This window comes from Pholcus phalangioides, unplaced genomic scaffold (genome assembly GCF_987345545.1).
Source record: "Pholcus phalangioides strain wild (caught in Gottingen) unplaced genomic scaffold, Ppha-v1.0 ptg000015l_1, whole genome shotgun sequence".
Taxonomy (NCBI): Eukaryota; Metazoa; Arthropoda; class Arachnida; order Araneae; family Pholcidae; genus Pholcus; species Pholcus phalangioides.
In genome coordinates this window covers 75,427,085-75,450,014 of record NW_028301608.1, presented here as the reverse complement: position 1 = coordinate 75,450,014, position 22,930 = coordinate 75,427,085, and the positions used below count along the sequence as shown (strand labels likewise).

Below are 22,930 nucleotides of genomic sequence, written 5' to 3'. Positions count from 1 at the left end.
CTTGAATGACCACCCCTTACTATGAACATTTCGAAAAACTTTTTAAAAAAGCAAGCCATTTTATCTAAAAGTAGGAGTCCTGGGAATGTTCCACACAACAAATAGCGATGCTTCTTGTCTCCTATTGAAAGGGAGAAACTCAGTTCCGTCAACTGCACAGTAGTTTTGAAGGGAAAATTATGATATAGTAGGATTATCCATCAGCAGACGTGCCGATTTTTGAAATCCGGAAACTCTCCCGAGAGGGGTACCTCTCTCTTACTCGATCAAAAAAAAGTTTATATAAAAATTTTTTTTTTAAATAAATTAAGAAAAAGTTACATTCTTCCTTCCCCCCTCCCCCACAGGTTCTGCATTGCCCCTGAGAAGAATATAATTCCATGTCAGTCTTTCCATGCGGAATAGAGAAATCACATCTACATACTGTTCGTAAAGTATAAGTTTCCTTTCGTGGATGCTATCAGTGATTGATAATCTTGGGTATATGAATTCTTAAAAGCTTTATATTTAGCTGTATATAGCTTAAAGTTTTATATTTTCTTTAAGATGTTTAATCGGAAGAAACGATTTAAAAAAAATTCAAATTACAAAGCTGCGGACGAAAAAACGTGTTTACCGCATGGCTATTAATGGAATACAATAACGATTATACAGGAACTTCGGCAACCAAAATCATGCCCCTGATAAATGATTGCCGATAAACGCTACGAAAACGAAGTCTTTGCCAGTTGCTTAAATGCGGTCACAGACTTTTCTTACGGCTGTCATGGGTGTTTTCCTTAACGACGACAGTAATCATTGACGCCACGACAACGTGAAAGCTCACGTAAAATTTAATTTTCTGCCAAAATCAAGAGAAATTTTAACAAATTCGGAGAGCGGGAAGAAAAATGAAAAATCGGGAGAGTTGGCAGGTCTGCATCAGATATTTCTAACTTCAAGCACGAAGAAAAAAAACCTGCCGATTATTGAAAAAATTAATCATATTCCCATAGTACTACAAACACTTGAAAATAGATTGATTCTTAAAATCTACACTTGCCATGACTCAGTTTTTTCTTCAAATTAAAAAAATAATCCGAGAAAGGAACCATTTTTCACTTTCTAAAGTAATCTAATTGTTAGCAAAATTTATTATCTTATGTTGAATGCATGATAAAGCACTCGCTTGTACTACTAGCACGAAGCTTACTCATGATAGACGATGAAGCAAATGACAGGTGAATGAAGCAAATTCATGAGCAGAACAATAACTTGCACATGAGAAACACTCGCACGGTGCCTGTAGTATGGACGTGTGAAAATGCTTACAGAATGCAGCACAACAATGTTCCATAACAGTTTAGTTGCACAGTTAGTTGTAAAAAAAAAAAAATGCAGCATTTTTTAGTCCACACAAAGCTTTATATACATTGGAGAGAGGGTGTTCTGTATGTTTGAACGCGACACTAAATTTAGACACACATTAAAAATAAATTAAAACAAAACCAATTAAAACTGCTTTTAATTGGCTTGAAAAATGTTCATACAAATAATATAATTCACATTCTTCGTCTCCTTCCCAGTGTCACCTAAGAGAAAAAGAATTTAAAACATGTTTAAAATTTATTCATGAAAGCAAGCTACATTTTTCACACAAAACATTTCATAAGTTCATTAATTTAAAAATAAATTAAAAAACCAATTAAAACTGCTTTTAATTGGCATGAAAATTGTTTTCATATACTTTCATATAAATAATTCCCATTGTTCGAGTCTCCTTCCTAGAGTAACCTAATAGAAAAAAAGAATTGCTCTTTTCTTGCTCTTCAAAAAATCAACCACTACCTTTTCCACAACTAAAAACATCCACTAAACTGCAGTGGGACTGATTAACTCTCGCTATTGGAAGATGTCAAGTTTTGAGATGTTGAAACCATTTCTGGAAGTCACATTTACTGATCTTGCTCAGGGTCTGCATTTTCAGATGAGCCAAAACCATTAAACAGGAATTGGGAGTTGCTCAGAGTGTGAAATCAGTCTACAAGATGATGCAATATCAGAGTAGAAGATCCCCTGCCGATTTTTCTTGCCAACACCCATTGTGTTGACCAGGCAAAAATAGCAGTCATGTGATCTGTTTGTTCCCGCTAAACCATGTGAAATCCAAAAAGCAAACCCTTTAGTTTTCTTTTTTGTCCAGTCACTTCCATGTCATAATTGTGACAAAACATTTCCTCCCAATTATGACAATATCAGGGGTCATACAAAGTTTTTCAAATTGAAAAGTAAGGAGTTTTTAAGGAGTACTGGGGGCAGCAGCTCCCCACCGAAAAAAAAATTATGTCACTAGACTAAAAACAAAAGAAGCCGGATTGATTTTCATTTAAATGTCTTTTTTTTAATTTCTATTTCAATGGTTCCAAGATTTCAACTTTCAGAATTAAAAGTATGATGGGTAGGAATTTCAGCTACTGAAAAGGAAGAGATATGGCGTGACTGTATGCCCGAGTAACAAACGACTGAGAACACGAATTCGAACAGTAACGGACCATGATGATCACGATTACGTATTGAGAAGTATAGTAAGAAAGAAGAGAGTGAGTTGCGATAGTAGTATTAAAATGATTTAAAGAAATTGGAAGGGATGTACTGAGTTTGCAATAAATGGTCTTTATTTTGCTTCAGCCTTGGCCACTTCTGCGAGAGGGGTCATTCAGTATCACATCAGCATCGATGGATGGGTGGGTGGGGGGTTGGACGATGCTTACGCCATCAACCACCCTTTATGAAAATATGTAATATTCTTGATGGCATCTCACTCGGTGCGCCAAATATGAGAAAAATCTTTTGCTAGTTTGTGGGCACATGAACTAACATTCTCCCTATTGATAAGTCCCCCTACAGTCTCACTTTAATTATCTCTAAATGTTTCACGGATCCTCCAAGTGCCCTGAAAATGTTTCCAGGCCGCTTAAATGCTCGCATCATTCAAGTGATCTGTAATTATGTTGGGGATCACTTAAGTAATCTGGGGATGTTCCGTGGGTAACTTGAATGATGTGGAGCCCCACCGGGAAAAGGGGGCCCAAACTTTTAAAAGCTAAAGTCGCATGCTTCTCTTTTTCTTGAATTCCTTACAAGAATATCACTGCTTCATTATATTAAATTCTGAAATATTATTAAAGGAGCAATAATAATTAAAACCGATTTATCGGAAGTGGCGGAAGACAATTCCGTTTCTTCGTAAGACATTACCGATTCGTCAAAAGCGGTGGAAGACATTGCTGATTTATCGGAAGCGCTGAAAAATGCTACAAATTCGTCGGTAGAGCCGGATTTTAAGAAAATTTCATCTACAGAAACTAGAAAAATGGGACCAAAAGTACCGAATTTGTTGAACATCGCACGTTTTGAGAAGCTTCACAGTTGGCTATGTTACAGCATTTCTGCATCTGGCTTTCTTTGCAAAATATGTTCTACATTTTTTGATAAGGGACCTGAATTGACCAAGGGGTTCAATTTGGGGATCACCCAACACGATGTGTCAACAAGCATATATATAGCCAGAAACACAAACAAGCTGTGAGTGCATCAGAAACTGCATCCAAAAATCCCTTGTATTTGTTTACAGAAAAAAAAATGAAATTGCTGTGCAGAAGACTAAGGAAAAAAATATAAAAGTTTTAACAAAATATATAAAGATTTTGTACTTCATGATAAAAAAAAAAAAATGGGCAGTCTCCGATAATTTTTCTTCTGTAGTTAAGTTCATCGGTGAGGATCTTGGTGACAAAGAAATAGAATGCTATCTTGCTACATGCGGCAAGAATGCCACCTATCTATCAAATGTGTCAGTAGACAATCTTACAGAGACAATATCTTTGTATTTAGAGAGGAAAACTTTGACAGCTTTGCAAGTAGCTATTTACTTTACGTTGATAGCTGATGAGGCAATTGACGAAGCACAAAGAACACAGTTGGGTTTAATAGCAGGGGTCTGTCCAGACTTTTTGCACAGGGTCCTGTTTTTGTGAAAATGTACCTTATTTTTGTGAAAATGTACCTTATTTTTGTGAAAACGTTCAAAATAGCAGTGAAAGTAATACTAATTAAACAGCAACCTCATTTTCCTATTTATTACTTTATACAAAAAAAAACAAAAAAAAAAACAATCTGTGTGTCGTAGTCTTTGCATTACTTTATTTTACGTTAATTTGAAATCAAATTGAGTTTCAAGTTAAAAAGTGAGAATTGCTAAATCTTCAGAAAAATATAAAAACGTACCAACAATCATATCCTTATACGTCTATTTCCAGTCGATTTGAAAATATCAATGATTGAAAGGCATTCAATATCTGTAAGCTTGTCGGGTCCATTGAGTATGATCCGAAGATGTCTGTCGAGAGTGGTTAGTGACAATTTTGATCTTAAATCGGTGCACACAAGGTTCATTTGAGAAAAAAGTCTCTCGACAGATGCTGTTGATGAAGGTATGATAGTGCATAATGATAATAACTTCATTAAATTAGGATAAGCAGTCCAGATGCTTGCATCATTCTCCAGAATTGTCAAAACATCATTTGGAGAAAAAATTTTTTCCAGAGTTTTTTTGGCCTCACATTTCTTGTCTTCTCTGAGAAATGCACTTGCTTCATTATTCTTTTGTGTCTCAAAATACAATTTTGCAAGAGATATCTCTTTATCAAACCCATTCTTTTCCATCATACCTTCAGATGCATTAAGTATGGGTTCCGATATTTTCACAGTCCCCTGAAATTCATTTTGCTGCTCTCCACCATAAAATGACAATAATATATCCAGGCATTCTTCCGTAGTCTCCACTGTCTTTAAATCTAAATTCATTGTGTGAAATATATCAAAGGAATTTAATATTTTGTTTTTCACACCAAATGCAGCCGACATTTCTTCCTGAAAATCATAAATAAAATTTTGAACAAAGTTTTCCTTAAATTCCTGGATTATGGTGTCTGCACTCATTCCATACTTTTTCTTGCTTCGTTTTTTCCTACTAAGTTCAGTGCATTCTTGGGAGAAGCACAACAGATCTTTACACTGCTTGAAGTTTTCCCCTGTATGTAAATCATTTGCAAGCACTTCAATTTCCTGACAAACAACTAGAACCTTTGCATTAATAGAGCTAAACATGATTGTAGAGCCCTGAAGCCACAAGCTAAATCTGTTTATAACTTTGAGGAAGTCAGCCAAGAACAGAATACATAGGAGAACATCTGTATTCAGAAGTTGCTCTCTAATCCCCTTCAATTCAGGCTCCTGAGTCTTTGAGAAAAGATTATCGAGCGTTTCAATCAACTGTTGGAACCTATCAATCACTCGTTGGCATGCAAGTCCATGAGATAACCACCGCGTAACCGAAACACTCAACATTTTCAAAACATCTACACCATACACATTTTGCTGAATATCTAAAAACACTTGCTGTTTCTTTGGGCTGTAGTGAAAAAGCTTCCATAAGCTTATGAGAACGGCATCCACAGCCTGTAGAATGGGATATTTTTTTATCAAATGTACAAAAACTAAAGCTAGTCGATGATTTCTGCAGTTGACATAAATAGAATGAGGTGCTAAGTGTCGTATACGTCTTTGTACACCTGATATTTCTCCACTCATCACATTAGTTCCATCCAAAGCTAAAAACAACAAGTTAGTGATTGGAATTGCTTTTGCTATAAACAACTTCTCAATGGCAGATGTAACAGATTCTGCATTTGTCGCAGTTAGGTTCACAAGACTGAGGAACTCTTCTCTGAGCGGACTTCCAGCTATCTTGTAACGCACTATTAAACCCAACTGTGTTCTTTGTGCTTCGTCAGTTGCCTCATCAGCTATCAATGTAAAGGAAGTGGCTACTTGCAAAGACGTCAAAGTTTTCCTCTCTAAATACAAAGATATTGCCTCTGTAAGATTGTCTACTGACACATTTGATAGATAGGTGACATTCTTGCCGCATGCAGCAAGATAGCATTCTATTTCTTTGTCACCAAGATCCTCACCAATGAACTTAACTACAGAAGAAAAATTATCGGAGACTGCCCATTTTTTTTTTTATCATGAAGTACAAAATCTTTATATATTTTGTTAAAACCTTCACATTTTTTTCCTTAGTCTTCTGCACAGCAATTTCAGTTTTTTCTGTAAACAAATACAAGGGGTTTTTGGATGCAGTTTTTGATGCACTCACAGCTTGTTTGTGTTTCTGGCTATATATATGCTTGTTGACACATCGTGTTGGGTGATCACCAAATTGCACACCTTGGTCAATCCAGGGTCCCTTATCAAAAAATGTAGAACATATTTGGCAAAGAAAGCCAGATGCAGAAATGCTGTAACATAGCCAACTGTGAAGCTTCTCAAAACGTGCGATGTTCAACAAATTCGGTACTTTTGGACCCATTTTTCTAGCTTCTGTAGATGAAATTTTCTTAAAATCCGGCTCTACCGACGAATTCGTAGCATCGTTCAGCGCTTCCGATAAATCAGCAATGTCTTCCACCGCTTTCGACGAATCGGTAATGTCTTTCGAAGAATCCGAAATGTCTTTCAGCGCTTCCGATAAATCGGTGATCTCTTCCGCCGCTTCCGACGAATCGGCAATGTATCGCGCCGTTTCCAAGGTTTCGACAGCGTGGTTCGAAACCGATGAAGGAAGCAATGTTTCAGTAATTTTTTCCGGGTTAGCACAATTGGAATTATCTGTATCTGACGTCTTTTTGGTGACGTTTTCAGATCCTCGTTTAAAAAACGATGTTATGGAGCTGCATCCCCGAACGTCAGTTGGCCGTATTTTTTTAATGTAGTAATCACTATTCCTTGAATTTCCACCTGTTGGTGGTCGACCACGTTTCATATTAAATTTTCAAAAATGAAAGCGCAATACAGGAAAAAAAACGTGCACAAAAAATCCAATTCTACAATAAGCATCAACTACGCCGATTTTACGACTAACAAGAGGTTGTGATTCAAAGACCATTTGAGGAGAAGTGCGGGACTAAAGCGTTTGTATAATGGCATAGGTTGTGCGATAAAATATCGGACGCAGTCAATCCGTGGTCAACCAGCGGGATGTCCTAACAAGAAGCCTAGAAACAAGGAAAGCCCTCTCAAGGTCACGCTCTTTCTCCGATCGCCTTTTCAAGGTCATGTTTTCCGGTATCCAACCAACAACTTCTATAGATAAGATTACTCATCTATGGGGGAGGGGGTGGTGGTGTTGGGCCAACAATGCATGCTTAAAAAAAAAGATCAACGGCTTTCTATTACGACTAGGGTCATAACTGATAAGAATTTTGTCGCACAGCCATCGCAAAAGTTCGTTTTTTACGACGTAATTTTCATGAAGGGTTCGTTTTCTGGAATTTTGTGATGGATCCGTTTATTATCCTTCAAATTTTGTGAAGGGTCCGTTTTTTAGCCCCGGAATTTTGTGAAGGGTCCGTTTTTTAGCCCCGGAATTTTGTGAAGGGTCCGTTTTCCGGACCCAAATTCCGGCTGGACAGACCCCTGAATAGTGTGTTACAAGATAGCTGGAAGTCTGCTCAGAGAAGAGTTCCTCAGTCTTGTGAACCTAACTGCGACAAATGCAGAATCTGTTACATCTGCCATTGAGAAGTTGTTGATAGCAAAAGTGATTCCAATCACTAACTTGTTGTTTTTAGCTTTGGATGAAACTAATGTGATGAGTGGAGAAATATCAGGTGTACAAAGACATATACGACACTTGGCACCTCATTCTATTTATGTCAACTGCAGAAATCATCGACTAGCTTTAGTTTTTGTACATCTGATAAAAAAAATATCCCATTCTACAGGCTGTGGATGCCGTTCTCAAGCTTATGGAAGCTTTTTCACTACAGCCCAAAGAAACGGCAAGTGTTTTTAGATATTCAGCAAAATGTGTATGGTGTAGATGTTTTGAAAATGTTGAGTGTTTCGGTTGCGCGGTGGTTATCTCATGGACTTGCATGCCAACGAGTGATTGATAGGTTCCAACAGTTGATTGAAATGCTCGATAATCTTTTCTCAAAGACTCAGGAGCCTGAATTGAAGGGGATTAGAGAGCAACTTCTGAATACAGATGTTCTCCTATGTATTCTGTTCTTGACTGACTTCCTCAAAGTTATAAACAGATTTAGCTTATGGCTTCAGGGCTCTGCAATCATGTTTAGCTCTATTAATGCCAAGGTTCTAGTTGTTTGTCAGGAAATTGAAGTGCTTGCAAATGATTTACATACAGGGGAACACTTCAAGCAGTGTAAAGATCTGTAGTGGTGGGTTGATAAGATACGGAGTTAGAGATGGGAAGAGTTCAGGGTACATGGGTTCAAATCCACCCACCTCCAAATAATTACACTTTTCAGTTCTGTTGTGGTGGGTTGGTAAGATGCGGAGTTACAGATGGGATGGGTTCAGGGTACATGGGTTCAAACCCACCCACCTACAGAAAAATACACTTTTTGCTGCTGTGGTGGTCGAGTGGTTATAGTGACGGACTCGTGATGCGAGAATCCATGTTCGAACCCCACAGTGGTGGTCGGCTGAAGTTGGTTTTCTGTGGTTCCCAACTTCAAGGCGCAAATGCGAGCCGATCTCCCTGTTAAAAAGTCTCGCCACTGAGAGCAACAGTCCTACAACGATAAATCATTCAATCATAACACTTCACTCATAGTTAGAAAAACTGGTGGCAGATGGCAGCACTACACATAACAAGCATTACAGAGAAACAAAAAAAAACTTCACGTCAGGTTGCACTACACGTACACTCCCGCATGTACCGATTCGTTGGGGGTTCCGCGGGTGGGCGGGGTGCATGTGTGGTTTAGCAGTAGTAGGTAGAGCTCGGGGATCCATGATGTTCTTAAGTCAGCCACCTCGTTGGGCAATTTGCATGTTGTGGCGTTGTATTTGTAATGCACTGAACTTAGTAGGTAAAAACGAAGCAAGAAAAAGTATGGAATGAGAGCAGACAGCATAATCCAGGAATTTAAGGAAAACTTTGTTCAAAATTTTATTTGTGATTTTCAGGAAGAAATGTCGGCTGCATCTGGTGTAAAAAACAAAATATTAAATGCCTTTGATATATTTCACACAATGAATTCAGATTTAAAGACAGTGGAGACTCCTGAAAAATGCCTGGATATATTATTGCCATTTTATGGTGGAGAGCAGCAAAATGAATTTCAGGGGACTGTGAAAATATTGGAACCCATACTTAATGCATCTGAAGGTATGATGGAAAAGAATGGGTTCAATAAAGAGATATCTCTTGCAAAATTGTATTTTGAGACACAAAAGAATAATGAAGCAAGTGCGTTTCTCAGAGAAGACAAGAAATGTGAGGCCAAAAAAACTCTGGACAAAAAAAATTTCTCCAAATGATGTTTTGACAATTCTGGAGAATGATGCAAACATCTGGACTGCTTATTCTAATTTAATGAGGTTATTATCATTATGCACTATCATACCTTCATCAACAGCATCTGTCGAGAGACTTTTTTCTCAAATGAACCTTGTGTGCACCGATTTAAAATCAAAATTGTCACTAACCACTCTTGACATACATCTTCGGATCATACTCAATGGACCCGACAAGCTTACAGATATTGAATGCCTTTCAATCATCGATATTTTCAAATCGACTGGAAATAGACGTATAAGGATATGATTGTCGGTATGTTTTTATATTTTTCTGAAGATTTAGCAATTCTCACTTTTTAACTTGAAACTCAATTTGATTTCAAATTAACGTAAAATAAAGTAATGCGAAGACTACGACACACAGATTGGTTTTTTTTTGTATAAAGTAATAAATAGGAAAATGAGGTTGCTGTTTAATTAGTATTACTTTCACTGCTATTTTGAACGTTTTCACAAAAATAAGGTACATTTTCGCAAAAACAGGACTCTGTGCAAAAAGTCTGGACAGACCCCTGATTATGGCGGAGGAGGTTTAGTGGTCTGGGCAGGCATCATGTTGGATGACCGCACATCTCTCTATGTCTTTGAAAGAGGCACTGACTGGTGTGAGGTATAGGGATGAGGTCTTGGAGCCCTATGTTCGCCTTTTCAAGGGTGCAGTTGGCCCTGAGTTCATTTTAATGGAAGATAACGTGAGGCCACATAGAGCTCTTCTGCTCAACGATTTTCTAGAGAGTGAGGATATTCGCCGGATGGATTGGCCTGCCAGATCTCCAGACCGTAACCCTATAGAGCATGTCTGGGACGCTCTGGGGAGGGCAATCAACCTCCCTCCGGGAACCATCCAGGAAATGAAAACAGCGTTGCTGAACGAGTGGGACCAATTGCCACAGGAAATGATAAACTGACTTATTTCAAGTATGAAATCACGCTGCGAGACCTGTATATCTGTAAGAGGGGACGATACCCCCTATTAACCCATTTTTTTTAATTATTCTGCAACCGCTGTTTCATACCTTCAGACTCCAACGAGTGTTACGCACGATCATGCGTGTGCATTACAATTATTGACTGGTTATTTGTTTTGTATTGTATCAATGTATGTACATATCAAATTTCATTAAAATCGGTACAGTAGTTCTAGAGATAATCGACCAAGTCTGCAAATTCTCTTAATTTCTTACAGCAGTGTAAGAATTACTTAAAGTTGGGACCACGGAAATCAGTTGTAGTAAGTGGAAAAATGTTCTAAATGGGAACGTTATAAGCGGGATCGACTGTATATTTGCTTTAGATTTGTTATATGTGCTACATTCCATATATTAAATTCTCATTAATGGGCTTCTTTGTAATCTTTTCCTACTAGTAGACAATGAATGTAAATGAACCTTTGGATAGACATGTTTTTAGAAATGAATCATTTGATTCACAGAGATACCTTCTTCTCCTACCCAGAACATGGCCCGCTGTTGTGGGGGAGGGGCATACTTTCCAAGATAATTTTTTTCGAGAGGGATCCACTTTCACTTAAAAGGGACCCAGATTTTTTGAATACCCTGGGTCCCGGGACCTAGATAAATTAAAGTACAGTGGCATCTCTGAACGTTCCCAGCAAAATCTGATCAGGCAAATGATCAAGCAAATTCAAAAATTTCCCTGATCAAAAGCATCACACACATATATAATTCTAAACCATTTAATATCACTCTAAAGTATAGTCGCCCCCATATTTGTGGGGGTTACATTCTGGGGATGGGGAAAATACAGGAAATGTGAATAACTGAAACTATTGTTTTTTTGTTTATCTCGTTTATTGAACATCATGAGAAGAGCAGGGTGATGCAAAAGTATAAGGAAATGTAAAAAAGGGTGCAGCGATTGATTGTTGATGTTTTTTGAAAGAACATTGTGATTTGTTTGCTGTTTCTTCTTCATATCATCAAGTATGTTGACAAGACTTCCTCTACTAATTTTTCTACATGTGAAGAACGTACCATAGAGGGATCTATATCATGAAAATAATCTATTGCTGATTTTAACTTGCAAAGCCCTCCCCCTATGTTACTCATGGTGAACTTGGCTTTTACCTCTTTATTTTGACCATCTTCCCTGATCAAAGGGGCTGAATGATAGACGCTGTATTAGGAGATATATAATGGACTTCCACACCATCAGCTTTGAACTCATTGACATCTGGGTCCCAAGAGTATCAAAAATTCAGTATCAAAAGAACTTTGAATGGCATGTCTTCACTCTCAAAGTACTTCTTGACTTTTGGAACGAAGCATCGTTTAAACCAATCCAGGAAAAAAGTTTTCATAGTCCAAGCTTTTCTATTGTTCACCCAAAATACTGTGCGAGAGCGTTGACTTATTTTTTCCTTCAATGCTCAGAGATTCGTAGATTTCAAAATGACGGTGGGCTTTACCATGTACCCATATGCATTTGCACAAACAACATAGTAAGTCTACCTTAACTTGCCTCAATACCAGGGGACCACTTTTCTTCTTGGGTGATAAATGTTCTCTATCATTTTCTTCCAAAATAAAACAGTTTTGTCAGCATTAAATACCTGCTGAGAGGAATCTCCTTTCTCTTCAATAATTTTCTGCAGAGTCTTTGGAAATGTTCTAGCTGCCTCCTGGTCGGCAGAGCTTTGTTTGGCAGTGATTTTTACATTGCGTAATCCAAATTGTTTCTTAAACCTATGAAACCAACTTTTACTTGCATTAAATTCTGATAAAATAGAAGTTTCACTAGCCCTTCCATTTATAAAGAGAAGTAAATTAATCTTTTCGCTTTTTCCCATTATAATATTACAATCAATTGGACTACCTTCTTTGTAGTAGTCTTGTATAGCCACTGTGGTGGTCGAGTGGTCGTAGTGATGGACTCGCTTCGTGAGGATCCGGGTTCGAGCTCCAGTGGTGCCACAGTGGTGGTCAGCTGAAGTTGGTTTTCTGTGGTTCCCAACTTCAAGGCGCAAATGCGAGCAGATCTCCCTGACAAAAAGTCTCGCCACAGAGAGCAACAGGCCTACAAAGTAACAAATATTCAATCTTTACACTTCACTCACAATTTGAAGTATAGATGGCAGCACTGAAATATCAGGCACAACTCTTGCTACACGCTCAGACTGTTAGGTGCACTCACTTTGTTCCAGACTCTGCCACGAAGCTGGGCTGGAAGAGATCTCTGCAACGAGATAAGTCCAGTGGCCAGCATTTTTGGTATGAGAAACATAGGGATTCCATAGGCGATGCAAAGTTTTTGCTGCCACAGGTGCAACCACGGCTGATTGAATTTGAGATTCCTTTTTCTTGATATATCCTACCGTAGATTCGTTGATTCCGTAATGGTGAGTCACAGCAGCAATTGACTTTGCCAAGCATAGCCAATGTATCCAATTTTTTTTTCACCTTTTTTTTGTCTTTTCGAATCATTATCAGTAGCACTAAACAAATGAGCCATTTTAAACAGGCACAATTCAAATTTTGTAAACAAAACACGTGAATGACGATCACTGAAAAAAATCCAATGAAGGGGAAAAAAAACCGTGAATACAGGGGGGGGGGGGCGACGACTGTATATCATTTTGCCATACTATACCATTGAAAAGCACTTTACAGACAATGACATTTTACCACCACCCCTTACAAAATCAAATTGTGAAAATGATCTTGCACACAACACTAGTTTCCTTGGAAATCTCAGACAACTGAATTCAAATCATTCTTCAACATATAAAGGTTATCTACCCACAGGCAGGAAAAAAAACAAGCGGATAAAATGTTTTTTTCAGAAGACATAGAAAAGAGCTGCTATTGGCTTTGTTTTCAACAATGGAAAAAAAGAGGGTCTCTCCACTTTAGATCCCTTCACCTATTTACTCAGAGGGCAGATTGTTCCTTGGCCAACATTGTTTTCCAGTATGTAAAATCCCATTCTTCAACTGATAAGATATTTCTCTCAGTAGGAGATCTGGAGGAAAATAATCTTACATGGAAAAAAGCGAAGGTAAACCACTCGAATGTAGATTTATCCTCTTTGATTTTTTTCCCCCTTCAGGTTTTCCCTGACTTTTCACAAATATTTCATATTTTCCCCGACTGTTTTCGGACTCCCTGATTCTCCCTGACTTTCCAGGTCGCTGGGAACCCTGTATATGGTTAACTTTAAAAAAAAAATCATTCTCAAGACAACAGATCAGTAAAAATTTGTTCTTGTTTATCTTTTGACATTTTTGTGCTACTGTTTTATCTAAAATGAAATATGATTTCACTCACTGGGATGCACAGCCCCCCGATCACGTGAAAACAAGAAAATAAAAAATCATTAGATGAATGCTGAAGATATTGAAATCCATCCGATATTCATAACTCAAAATTAAACATTTTAGTCACCTGCATGATTGATATAAATAGAACTTTACACAACAGAATAATATCACACTAGAATCAAGTGCATTATTTTTTGTCAAAATTTTCCAAAAATCCTGAAAACTCTTGACCCTGAAAACTAAACAATAAAAAGTAATTCTATATTTCAGACATGATGAAATTCCGATGATAATCAAATAGAGAAAATAATGGTTTATTATTGTGAATCTTTCAAAAATGTGCGAGTTATGAACTCAATTTTTCGCACGAGTTCATTTAGAAAATTTGGCCTGAATTAAAAAAAATAAAACCAGTTAAATAAAATGAAACCATAAAGGGTTAGGATGGCATGCACATTTCAGATAAATATTGATCCATCAAATGGATGCTAAAGGATTCTTGCATCACCTCGCAGTATACGGCCTAATACAGAGGTGGCATGAGACACCGTTTTGGCGCATAAGCCGCACCAGTAAAACTTCAGCGAAAACTCCCAGCGGTGTTCCACTGTTTCTCACTGCGCGGGAGACTATTTTAAGTAACCGTGAATGCTTACAAGATTAAAAAAAATCTAATGAAATAAGTATGAATACCTGGAGATTATCGCAACCTCCTTGCCTCCCTTTCAGATTCCAGCAATGTCAAGATATCGCCTTCTCTAACAGGACCTTTCACATTCCTTATGATGGAGCGGTTGGTCTCATCCAAAAATTCTACTCTCACTTGAGTGCACTGTCCCTGGGAACCTGTCCTTCCGAGAACTTTAGTGACCTTAACATAAAAAAACAGTTCGAAATAAACAAAATAAAATTTTTTCATAGTCACTCTAAAAAATACGCTCTTTGCTACTAAGCACAACCAATTCCAATGCCTCTTCAAGAGCAACAAATAATACACACATAAAAAACTATACATTTATATTACACTGCACAAAGGTTAATAAATACTCAAGTTTTTTTAACTAGTGTTGGGTTTTAACCCCTCGTATAGATAATATATATGTACACAAGGTTCTTATATATTAGCCATGTATTGATATATATTGATATCTATGTATTGGTAACAGTGTACAAAATTTATTTTGACTATACTTAGTGTGCTCGTTTCAAACATTAAGTTTCTGCAGGATATGCAGATTTAAATCATGATGAAAATTGATACGATGCTTGTAGTGACAAGATAAAACACAATCAAAACTTAACGATTTAATATACATATATGAAAGAAATATAACGAGAAGGAAGACACATGTTTATACAAATCGGTGGTACCATTTCAACTGACATTCTTTTTTACAATCACCAGGAACGTGAGGTGTGCCATCTATATCGATAAAAATGCACTACAGCATTCCCCTCCAGTACAAGATGTAACATTTAAGAAAAGTAAAATTGAATAATAATCACACAAATAAAAAAAATTGCAATATATATACTATACATAATAATTATGAATCATACAATTTCGAAGGGTCAATACGAAATCTCACTCTTCGTCCAGACCTGGAAATATAGATTTTTGAAAGTGTAACATAAATTATTTAACATAAAACATGGCTTAAGGCAATCTATGGATACATTTTTATGGTCCAGCGTATGGTTGTTGTAGAGGTTTGTGTACAGTCTTGTCGGACGAATACTGATAGAAAAGTTAGCAAGCCTGTCGAGACAAAGAGCTTGGACGAATTGTGATGAGATGGTACTGGTCCCAGTCTCTGCAAGAAGTCATATTGAGGTAGGACGTCTCTCTTATCTGAGTGCTGGAACAGTTCCCCAGGAAGGCGTGCCATATACCAACCCAGCGGTTGTGACTTGGAGGTCTTCTTTGATGCTGGAACGTAATCCCAACAGAACTGTAGGTAGAACCTCTGTCCAGTGCTCGTTACCTTTGAGGGCACACACCAGAGAGGCTTTGATATTGCGGTGGAATCTCTCGACCTGGCCGTTGCACTTTGGATTGTAGGCAGTGGTGTGGGATTTTTTCGATGCCACACAGAAGTGCAAGAAAGCGAAATAGATCGCTCTCAAACTTACGACCTTGATCTGTGGTCACCTTTTCGGGAACTCTAAACAGACATATCCAGGTAGAAAAATGTTTCAGCTGCAGTTGCAGTGGTTTGGTTAGACATTGGTACTGCTTCGAGCCACTGCGTGTACCGATCCACTCATGTCAAGAGATATGTGTATTCTTTAAAGGGAGGCAAGGGTCCTACAATGTCCAGATGAACGTGTACAAAGCAAGAATCAGGAAAGAGCCTTGGTATGTTTTATAACCTTCAACTTCTGGCAAGTAATGCAAGACATCTTTGCAGTCTTTCGCAATTGATTTTCAAATAAATCGTTTGCGTACCATACCTAGAGTACCTTTAATCCGACGATGGGACAGATTATGCACAGAGTCGAACACTAGATGTTGCATTGAAACGGGAACACACGGGCATATATCATCAGTAGATATTAACACAGGAGATATCGAGGCGTTTTAGTTGAAGCCCAGTTTCACTTTGAAGCAAGGTATGCAATTCGTCTTCAGCTGCCAGCGCCTGTCCCATGATAATGCATAAGGGTCATTCCATGTTGAATCACCCAGTCATGACACCCATAGTCTCAGATTTCAATGATTTTTTTTTATTTGTTGCATTTACCATCCTTATTAACAGTGTGAAATATTATTTGCATATCTCTAAAACTTTTTGAGAAAAAAAAAAGTTGAAAATTATCAAAAACTGATGCAGATGACTTATCCGATGCTCAATTTTTAAGCTGCATTGTTTGAGAAAAGAAATCATAACTTTTTCAATTTTCAATATATTCAAATGAAAGTTTGACTTAAGTGTTCACAAAACATACAGAGTATGAATAAAAATAATTCATACACTTACATTTGAAATTTACATGCAAAACAATTATGTAAACTTTGTTTTCGTGGAATTTTTCGTTAGAAAAAATAAAATTTTTCAAGCGTGTTTTTAGACCAGAGGCACCGCAGTTACCAAACCAACTTTTATTTTAAATTTCTCCTAAATATATGAACTAAAATAATGGAGAAAAAAAATAATGGTTTTTTGACCGTTAATATGTTTATTTTGGCTTGCAACACAAAATTCATCGAAATAAGACTGGATCGCTCCGATTTCAAATCATTCAACTAGATACTGAAATGCAACCCATCATCCCGGATTCAAATTATTATTTTTTGTTTATTGCTTCTACCATACTTGTTGACCATGCAAAATTTCATGTGCATATCTCAAAAACTTTGAGAAAAAAAGTTTTCTAACCCCGTGAATGACGTATCTAAGGATAACTATTCAAGCAATATTATTTATGAAGATATATCATAACCTTGCAGATTTTCAATACATTCAAAAGAAATTTTCACTAAAATGCTCACAAAAAATGCAGATTATGAATAGAAAAAATGTAAACCTTAGAGGAAAAAAGTCATTTAAATTTTATTTATTTATTTTTTATTTTTTTTATTAATTATTAATTTTTTTATTTTTAACACAATTTTTTAAACACTTTTTTGGATGCACAGCATGAATTTTCAATTTTAAAATTTAATCCTATTAATATATTAAGAAGAAGACTGTAGAAAAGTAAACATTATTTTGACAGTTAATACATTTGAGTAACAAAACACAATTGTACTTATGACTACATTAATTATATTTGTACATTTTGACTTAATATAATGATTCATGCTTGTTAAAAAGAAATTTATGTTTTATTTTTCATGTACGCTTATATATTTATTACAGTATTCACTAAATTAAGTTCCATGAGTAGTTAATGCAATAATTCAAAACTATTAATAAATTTCAAAATTCTAGGATTAAATGAATTCATGAAATAAACTGAAGAGCCAAAAAAACTGGTATAGGCATGCATATGCAAATAAAGAGATATGGAACCAATCAGAATACGGCGCTGCGGTCGGCAACGGTAGAACTCGGAGATGCCACTGTACTCCAATTTACCTGGGTCCCTTTAGAGCAGCGGTGCTCCGTGTAAACTACCTAGGGGCTCCAAACGCCACTCAATAATAAGCATTAAATTTGATAGACAAAAAGAAAAGAAAAAAAAGAGACCTAAAAGGGTACCACCATATAAATAATATATTAAAAACGGCTCCTCGAATTAAACAGGGCTCCACCATAAAAATTATACACTGAAAAGGACTCCATGAGTCAGAAAAGGTTGAGAACTGCTGCTTTAGAGTGAAAATGGACCCCTGTCGAAAAAAGTACCTTGAATAAAAATAGCCCCCCCCCCATAATTCACTGGTATCTCTATGAATTCTTTTTCCAGCATGCCCCAGGTCTTTGATCACCTGCTTATATCCCTTCCTCGAGACAGGATAGTGGGCCATGTTTTGGGTAGGAGAAGGTATCTGTGAATTAAGTAATTCATTTCTAAAAACATGTTCTATCCAAAGGTTCATTTACTTTCATTGTCTAGTAGTAGGAAAAGCTTGCAAAGAAGTAGATTAACACTGAGAATTTAACATATCGAATGTAGTACATATAACAAACCTAAACCAATATATATATATATATATATATATAGTTGATCCCGCTGATAACGTTCCCATTTAGAACATTTTACCACTTAGTATAACTGATTTTCATGGCCTTAACTGTAAGTAATTCTTAAGATTTCCCATTTGAAGTGTTTTCCTGCTTACGTTTTTTTATGACAGTTTTTTGAAAAACATAAGCAGGATCCACTGTAATTAAAAGTTAGACACACATTTATGTATATACTAATAAATCAATCTATAAATTCCCTTCTGATTGGTTTTTCATTTCTTTAAAAAAAATCTTAGCTCTTAGCTCAGTAATATCTTCCGATTTAAATTTAAAGCAAACGCGATTCTCTCTCAGGCACATATCTTCCAATTCCCTATTCATACAAGCAAGCAATTTCCTGGTAGAATGATTTTATTTTCCCTCCTTGATGGTCCACCAAACAGATCTGTCGCCATTTAACTGCCACATATTTTCACACCTGAATATTGGAGCTATGTCAGAGAGAGAGAGAGATTTATATTGGTGAAACTTAACAGTGCACCAGTGCGTGCCCAGCATTTAACATCTTGTGTTCAGTAGGTGGTGTCATCTATCTAGAGATACTTTCTCAAACGGGACAAGCACACATTTAGACACACCCATGTAATGTAAAAGAAACAGTTATAAAAGGTGAATTCTGCACCTCCTCTAGTATAGAGCGTGGGGGAGGGAATACTAGACCTGCCTGCTCTCCGCCACATCCCTAGTTGCAGCCCTGCATCTATCCTCCAAATTGGTAATGGATGGATTTGAAATTTAATGTAGACATATTTGTGCTATAGGTTTATGTGAGTGTCATGGCAACCAGAGCTTCTTTCAAAGGAATAGCAGACTCAAAATTTAAAAACCTTAGAAAATCGTATTTTCAGCTGATTACCACTGCACAATCATGGTATATAATGTATGGTACCAGCATCAGTTATTCTGTCGTCTGCATGCGCCAGTTTGAAGGGAAAGGAAACACAAGAGTGAAGTGAACATTGGCAAAACTTGTGGAATATTTGACTCCTCCTGAAGCAATCGGCCAATCACGTCTAAAGGCCCGTTTACACACGGTATGTTGTTAAGTTGGTAACTAAATTTTAAGTTGCCAAGTACGTTACAATGTATGCGGATGATAAGGACAGTTTACACTGCTTTAGTTGGTAAGTGGCAAGTGCATAAGTTATTTAGTAAAATAAAAACAGTTCTATTTTTTTTCCAGTTAAGTAGACCTATGTGCATGCGCCAGTAAGAGTGGCCTGCCACTCAGAGGAGTCTTTTTGCTCTCTCTCGGGTGGGGGGGGGGATTTATTTTGATCTCAAGCTGTTAGGCTCCGTCGTCTCCTACCGTTTTGCTAGAATTCCGCAGAAATACAGGATGGTGAAGCAGCCAGAGGGACACAACTTTCAAGTTTGTTGAATATCTTCACCATGAATGTTTGTTAAACTATAGAAATGAAAATTACCTTAATAAACAAGCTAAAAATTATTCAATGTTGGAAAAAACTATGAAATATTCTGTTGACGTGATGTCAGAAGTTGAAAAAAATTAAAGATTCAAAAAGATATCGGGTGCTGGTGTGGAAGATTTATTATATATTAAAAACTGAACGGGAAAGGGGGTTTCAAATATTTCTCTCGTCCAGAACGAATTTGCAGCCATCTGTTATATCACTCAATAATAAAATACATTAAATTTGATAGACAAAAAGAAAAAAAAAAAAGACCTAAAAGGGTACCACCATATAAATAATATACTGAAAACAGCTCCTCGAGTTAAACAGGGCTCCACCATAAAAATTATACACTGAAAAGGACTTCATGAGTCAGAAAAGGTTGAGAACTGCTGCTTTAGAGTGAAAATGGACCCCTCTCGAAAAAAATATCTTGAATAAAAGTAGTCCCCCGCCCCCATAATTCACTGGTATCTCTATGAATTCTTTTTCCAGCATGCCCCAGGTCTTTGATCACCTGCTTATATCCCTTCCTCGAGACAGGATAGTGGGCCATGTTTTGGGTAGGAGAAGGTATCTGTGAATTAAGTAATTCATTTCTAAAAACATGTTCTATCCAAAGGTTCATTTACTTTCGAAAAAAATAACTTTGAAAATTTGAAATAATTTTCGTTTAATGAATTTTTATTATTTAATTTTTAGCCCTTAGAATTTCCTATGAATGCCAAGAATCTTCTCCCATATTTTCGGCTCTCTTACATAATTTATCTGTAACTTCGATTAAAATATCATATATAATCAATATTTACATCTCAGAGAAAGAAATCTTACATTACTTCTCAATGATTTATAATATGTTGTGCATTCTTTTTCTCTAGCGCAAGTGAAAGTGGATAAATTTATATTTATTCACTATTTATATTAATTAAATGATACTTTAAAAAAAAGTATCGTATAATGTGGCTCTGATCACAATATTCGTAAGTTCTACCGGATCATCTTCATCCATTGTTACGAAAGCTATAAACCACCTCTGAATGCCAGATAAATAAAAAATTACTATTATTCTCCCGCAAGTGCATGTCTCCCTCAGTGGATTTGAATAGACTGAAGCGCTTCTCTTTTGCCTCCATAAAAATTATCCAATGAGTGTCTATTTGATGTGTATATGATGGCTTATCATATGGACACTTAAGAACAATCGGTTAGTTACCAACTTAATCACTTACTACGTGTAAACAGGCCTTGATGTAAAGCACTGCCGTGAGGCTTGTTGCGCTCTGTAGGAAAGAAAACATTCACACTGGACATTGTGCAGAAAACCTGTTTCTAGGAGAAACTGGCTTTAAGACTGAAGCACACTACACTGATGTGATTTTATGTCATGTCAAAGATGTTGAAAATCCTCATTCATGGAAATTTTGGAAAAGGGACTTCCCACGTCAAAGGAAGAATCGGGATTTACATCTTAGACATGACGTGAAATCAATGTCGCTAACACATCAATGTAGCGTTTCAGCCGGCAACACGTTTGTGACGACAGGAAATGGTCCGATCCGGTTCGCACGGCGCAGACAAACCTGCTCCCAAGAAAATTCGGCTTTACCCTAATTTACAGCGAGCGATCTGCATGTTATATCGATCTACGTTAAAAAAGTTTCCGAATTAAGGATTACCTCTCCATTTTTATCGCATGTGCATTTATTGAGGTGGGAAATATTAATTCGAATATATATACACGGCACGTTATACGATAAAATCAAAGTTCGACTACCACTAAAATGCCTTCACAAAAACTTCAATGGCTGCCGCCTAGTTTGGTCTGGCAAATGGCGGCATTAGAGTGGCGCATAAGTCATTAAATGTTTTACACAGCGAAGAAGTATCGAAATTAAAATTCTTACCCTGGCAAGTTTTACTTTGTCCATTTCTATTCAATTTTGAATTGGAGAATCTACAAAATCGTACAAAACAGGCGAGAGAGACACACGTGTAGATGTGAAGAATGTTGCCACACCAATGAGGTTTAATGATAAGGCAGAGTTGCCAGGTCTTTAAAAAATTTCCAGCCAAAATCCTCTTCAAAAGTAGCCAAAAAGTAGCCCAATATATTTGAACTTGTGCTGCCATCTATGAAGCAACAAGCGAGCTACAGTTTGACGATATTCTAGCCTGCAAAAGTGGCTTATAACTCTTTTCCTGTTATAATAACTAACTCCCCCCCCCCACACTTTTCACTTTTTCGTAAAAAAATATAGTTTTTTTAAAATTTTGCGATAGTCAGGGCTACACATTCTCTCTCCTGGAAAAACGGCCCAGAAATGGCCTGAAGTCTAGGCTGTCTTAAAAGCATCATGCCCCCCCCCCCGGCCAAATTGATTCTGCTCAGCCCTCTATCCAGACTGCAAATGCCTACTTACCAATTCACATGCTTAATCTCGCAAATTTTAACCATATCTCCTTTTTTATCCCCCCCCCCCACGCTCTTCATTCAAGGCCTCCGTGACGTGCCCGGGTTGGCCCATGCGTCAAGATGACACTGCCTCAAATTGTGCATAGGTGCCTACGAAATTTGGTACAATGATTTTAAAAATTAGGTATGGGTCCCAGACCAGATTTTTCACGGTCTAATAAACAAAAAATTTAAGAACTCTTCTGGGTTCCTGGCAGGGCCGTTTTAAGAGCATCATGGGCCCGAGAGCCAAGTGATTTTTCTTACTCCCTACATGGGAAATCCCCGAGAAATACAACTACCTCTCGTTTTTCTGAGGCCCCCGGGCCATGCTCGGGTGGGCCTATGCGTTAAGACAGAACTGGTTCCCGGGCTTGAGCCCTGCCAGCTCCACGCTTGTAGAGGCTACGGTTTCTTTCACAGGCTTCTGTGGTCTAGATACTGTGTTTTCCATCCGTCGGACAGGAGCAACACCTTCTATAGCAGAAGACCTCCGCGCGAAGCTCGTGACGTCACTGAAGTCTCCCTTATAGTGTTGGATATATTATAACCGATTGGCCGCGGTATCATGAAGGTTGAAAACCACTGATCTAGAGCCTAGGACAGTTCCCATCAATCATTGGGTGGCAAAGGCATTATGGTTGAAAGTTCTGGC

The 22,930-nt window shown here is 37.3% G+C and overlaps 1 protein-coding gene across 1 annotated transcript; it reads right to left on the bottom strand.

Moving 5' to 3' along the window:
• Positions 1-1,476: 1,476 nt before the first annotated feature.
• Positions 1,477-21,883, bottom strand: LOC149076689 (small ribosomal subunit protein eS28). Its single transcript, XM_089244309.1, has 3 exons — positions 21,728-21,883; positions 14,408-14,585; positions 1,477-1,571 (listed from the first exon to the last, which is right to left on the bottom strand). Exons 1-2 carry the CDS (start codon positions 21,749-21,751, stop codon positions 14,415-14,417), a joined length of 195 nt encoding a protein of 64 aa, XP_089100435.1. The 5' UTR covers positions 21,752-21,883; the 3' UTR covers positions 1,477-1,571; positions 14,408-14,414.
• Positions 21,884-22,930: the final 1,047 nt, after the last annotated feature.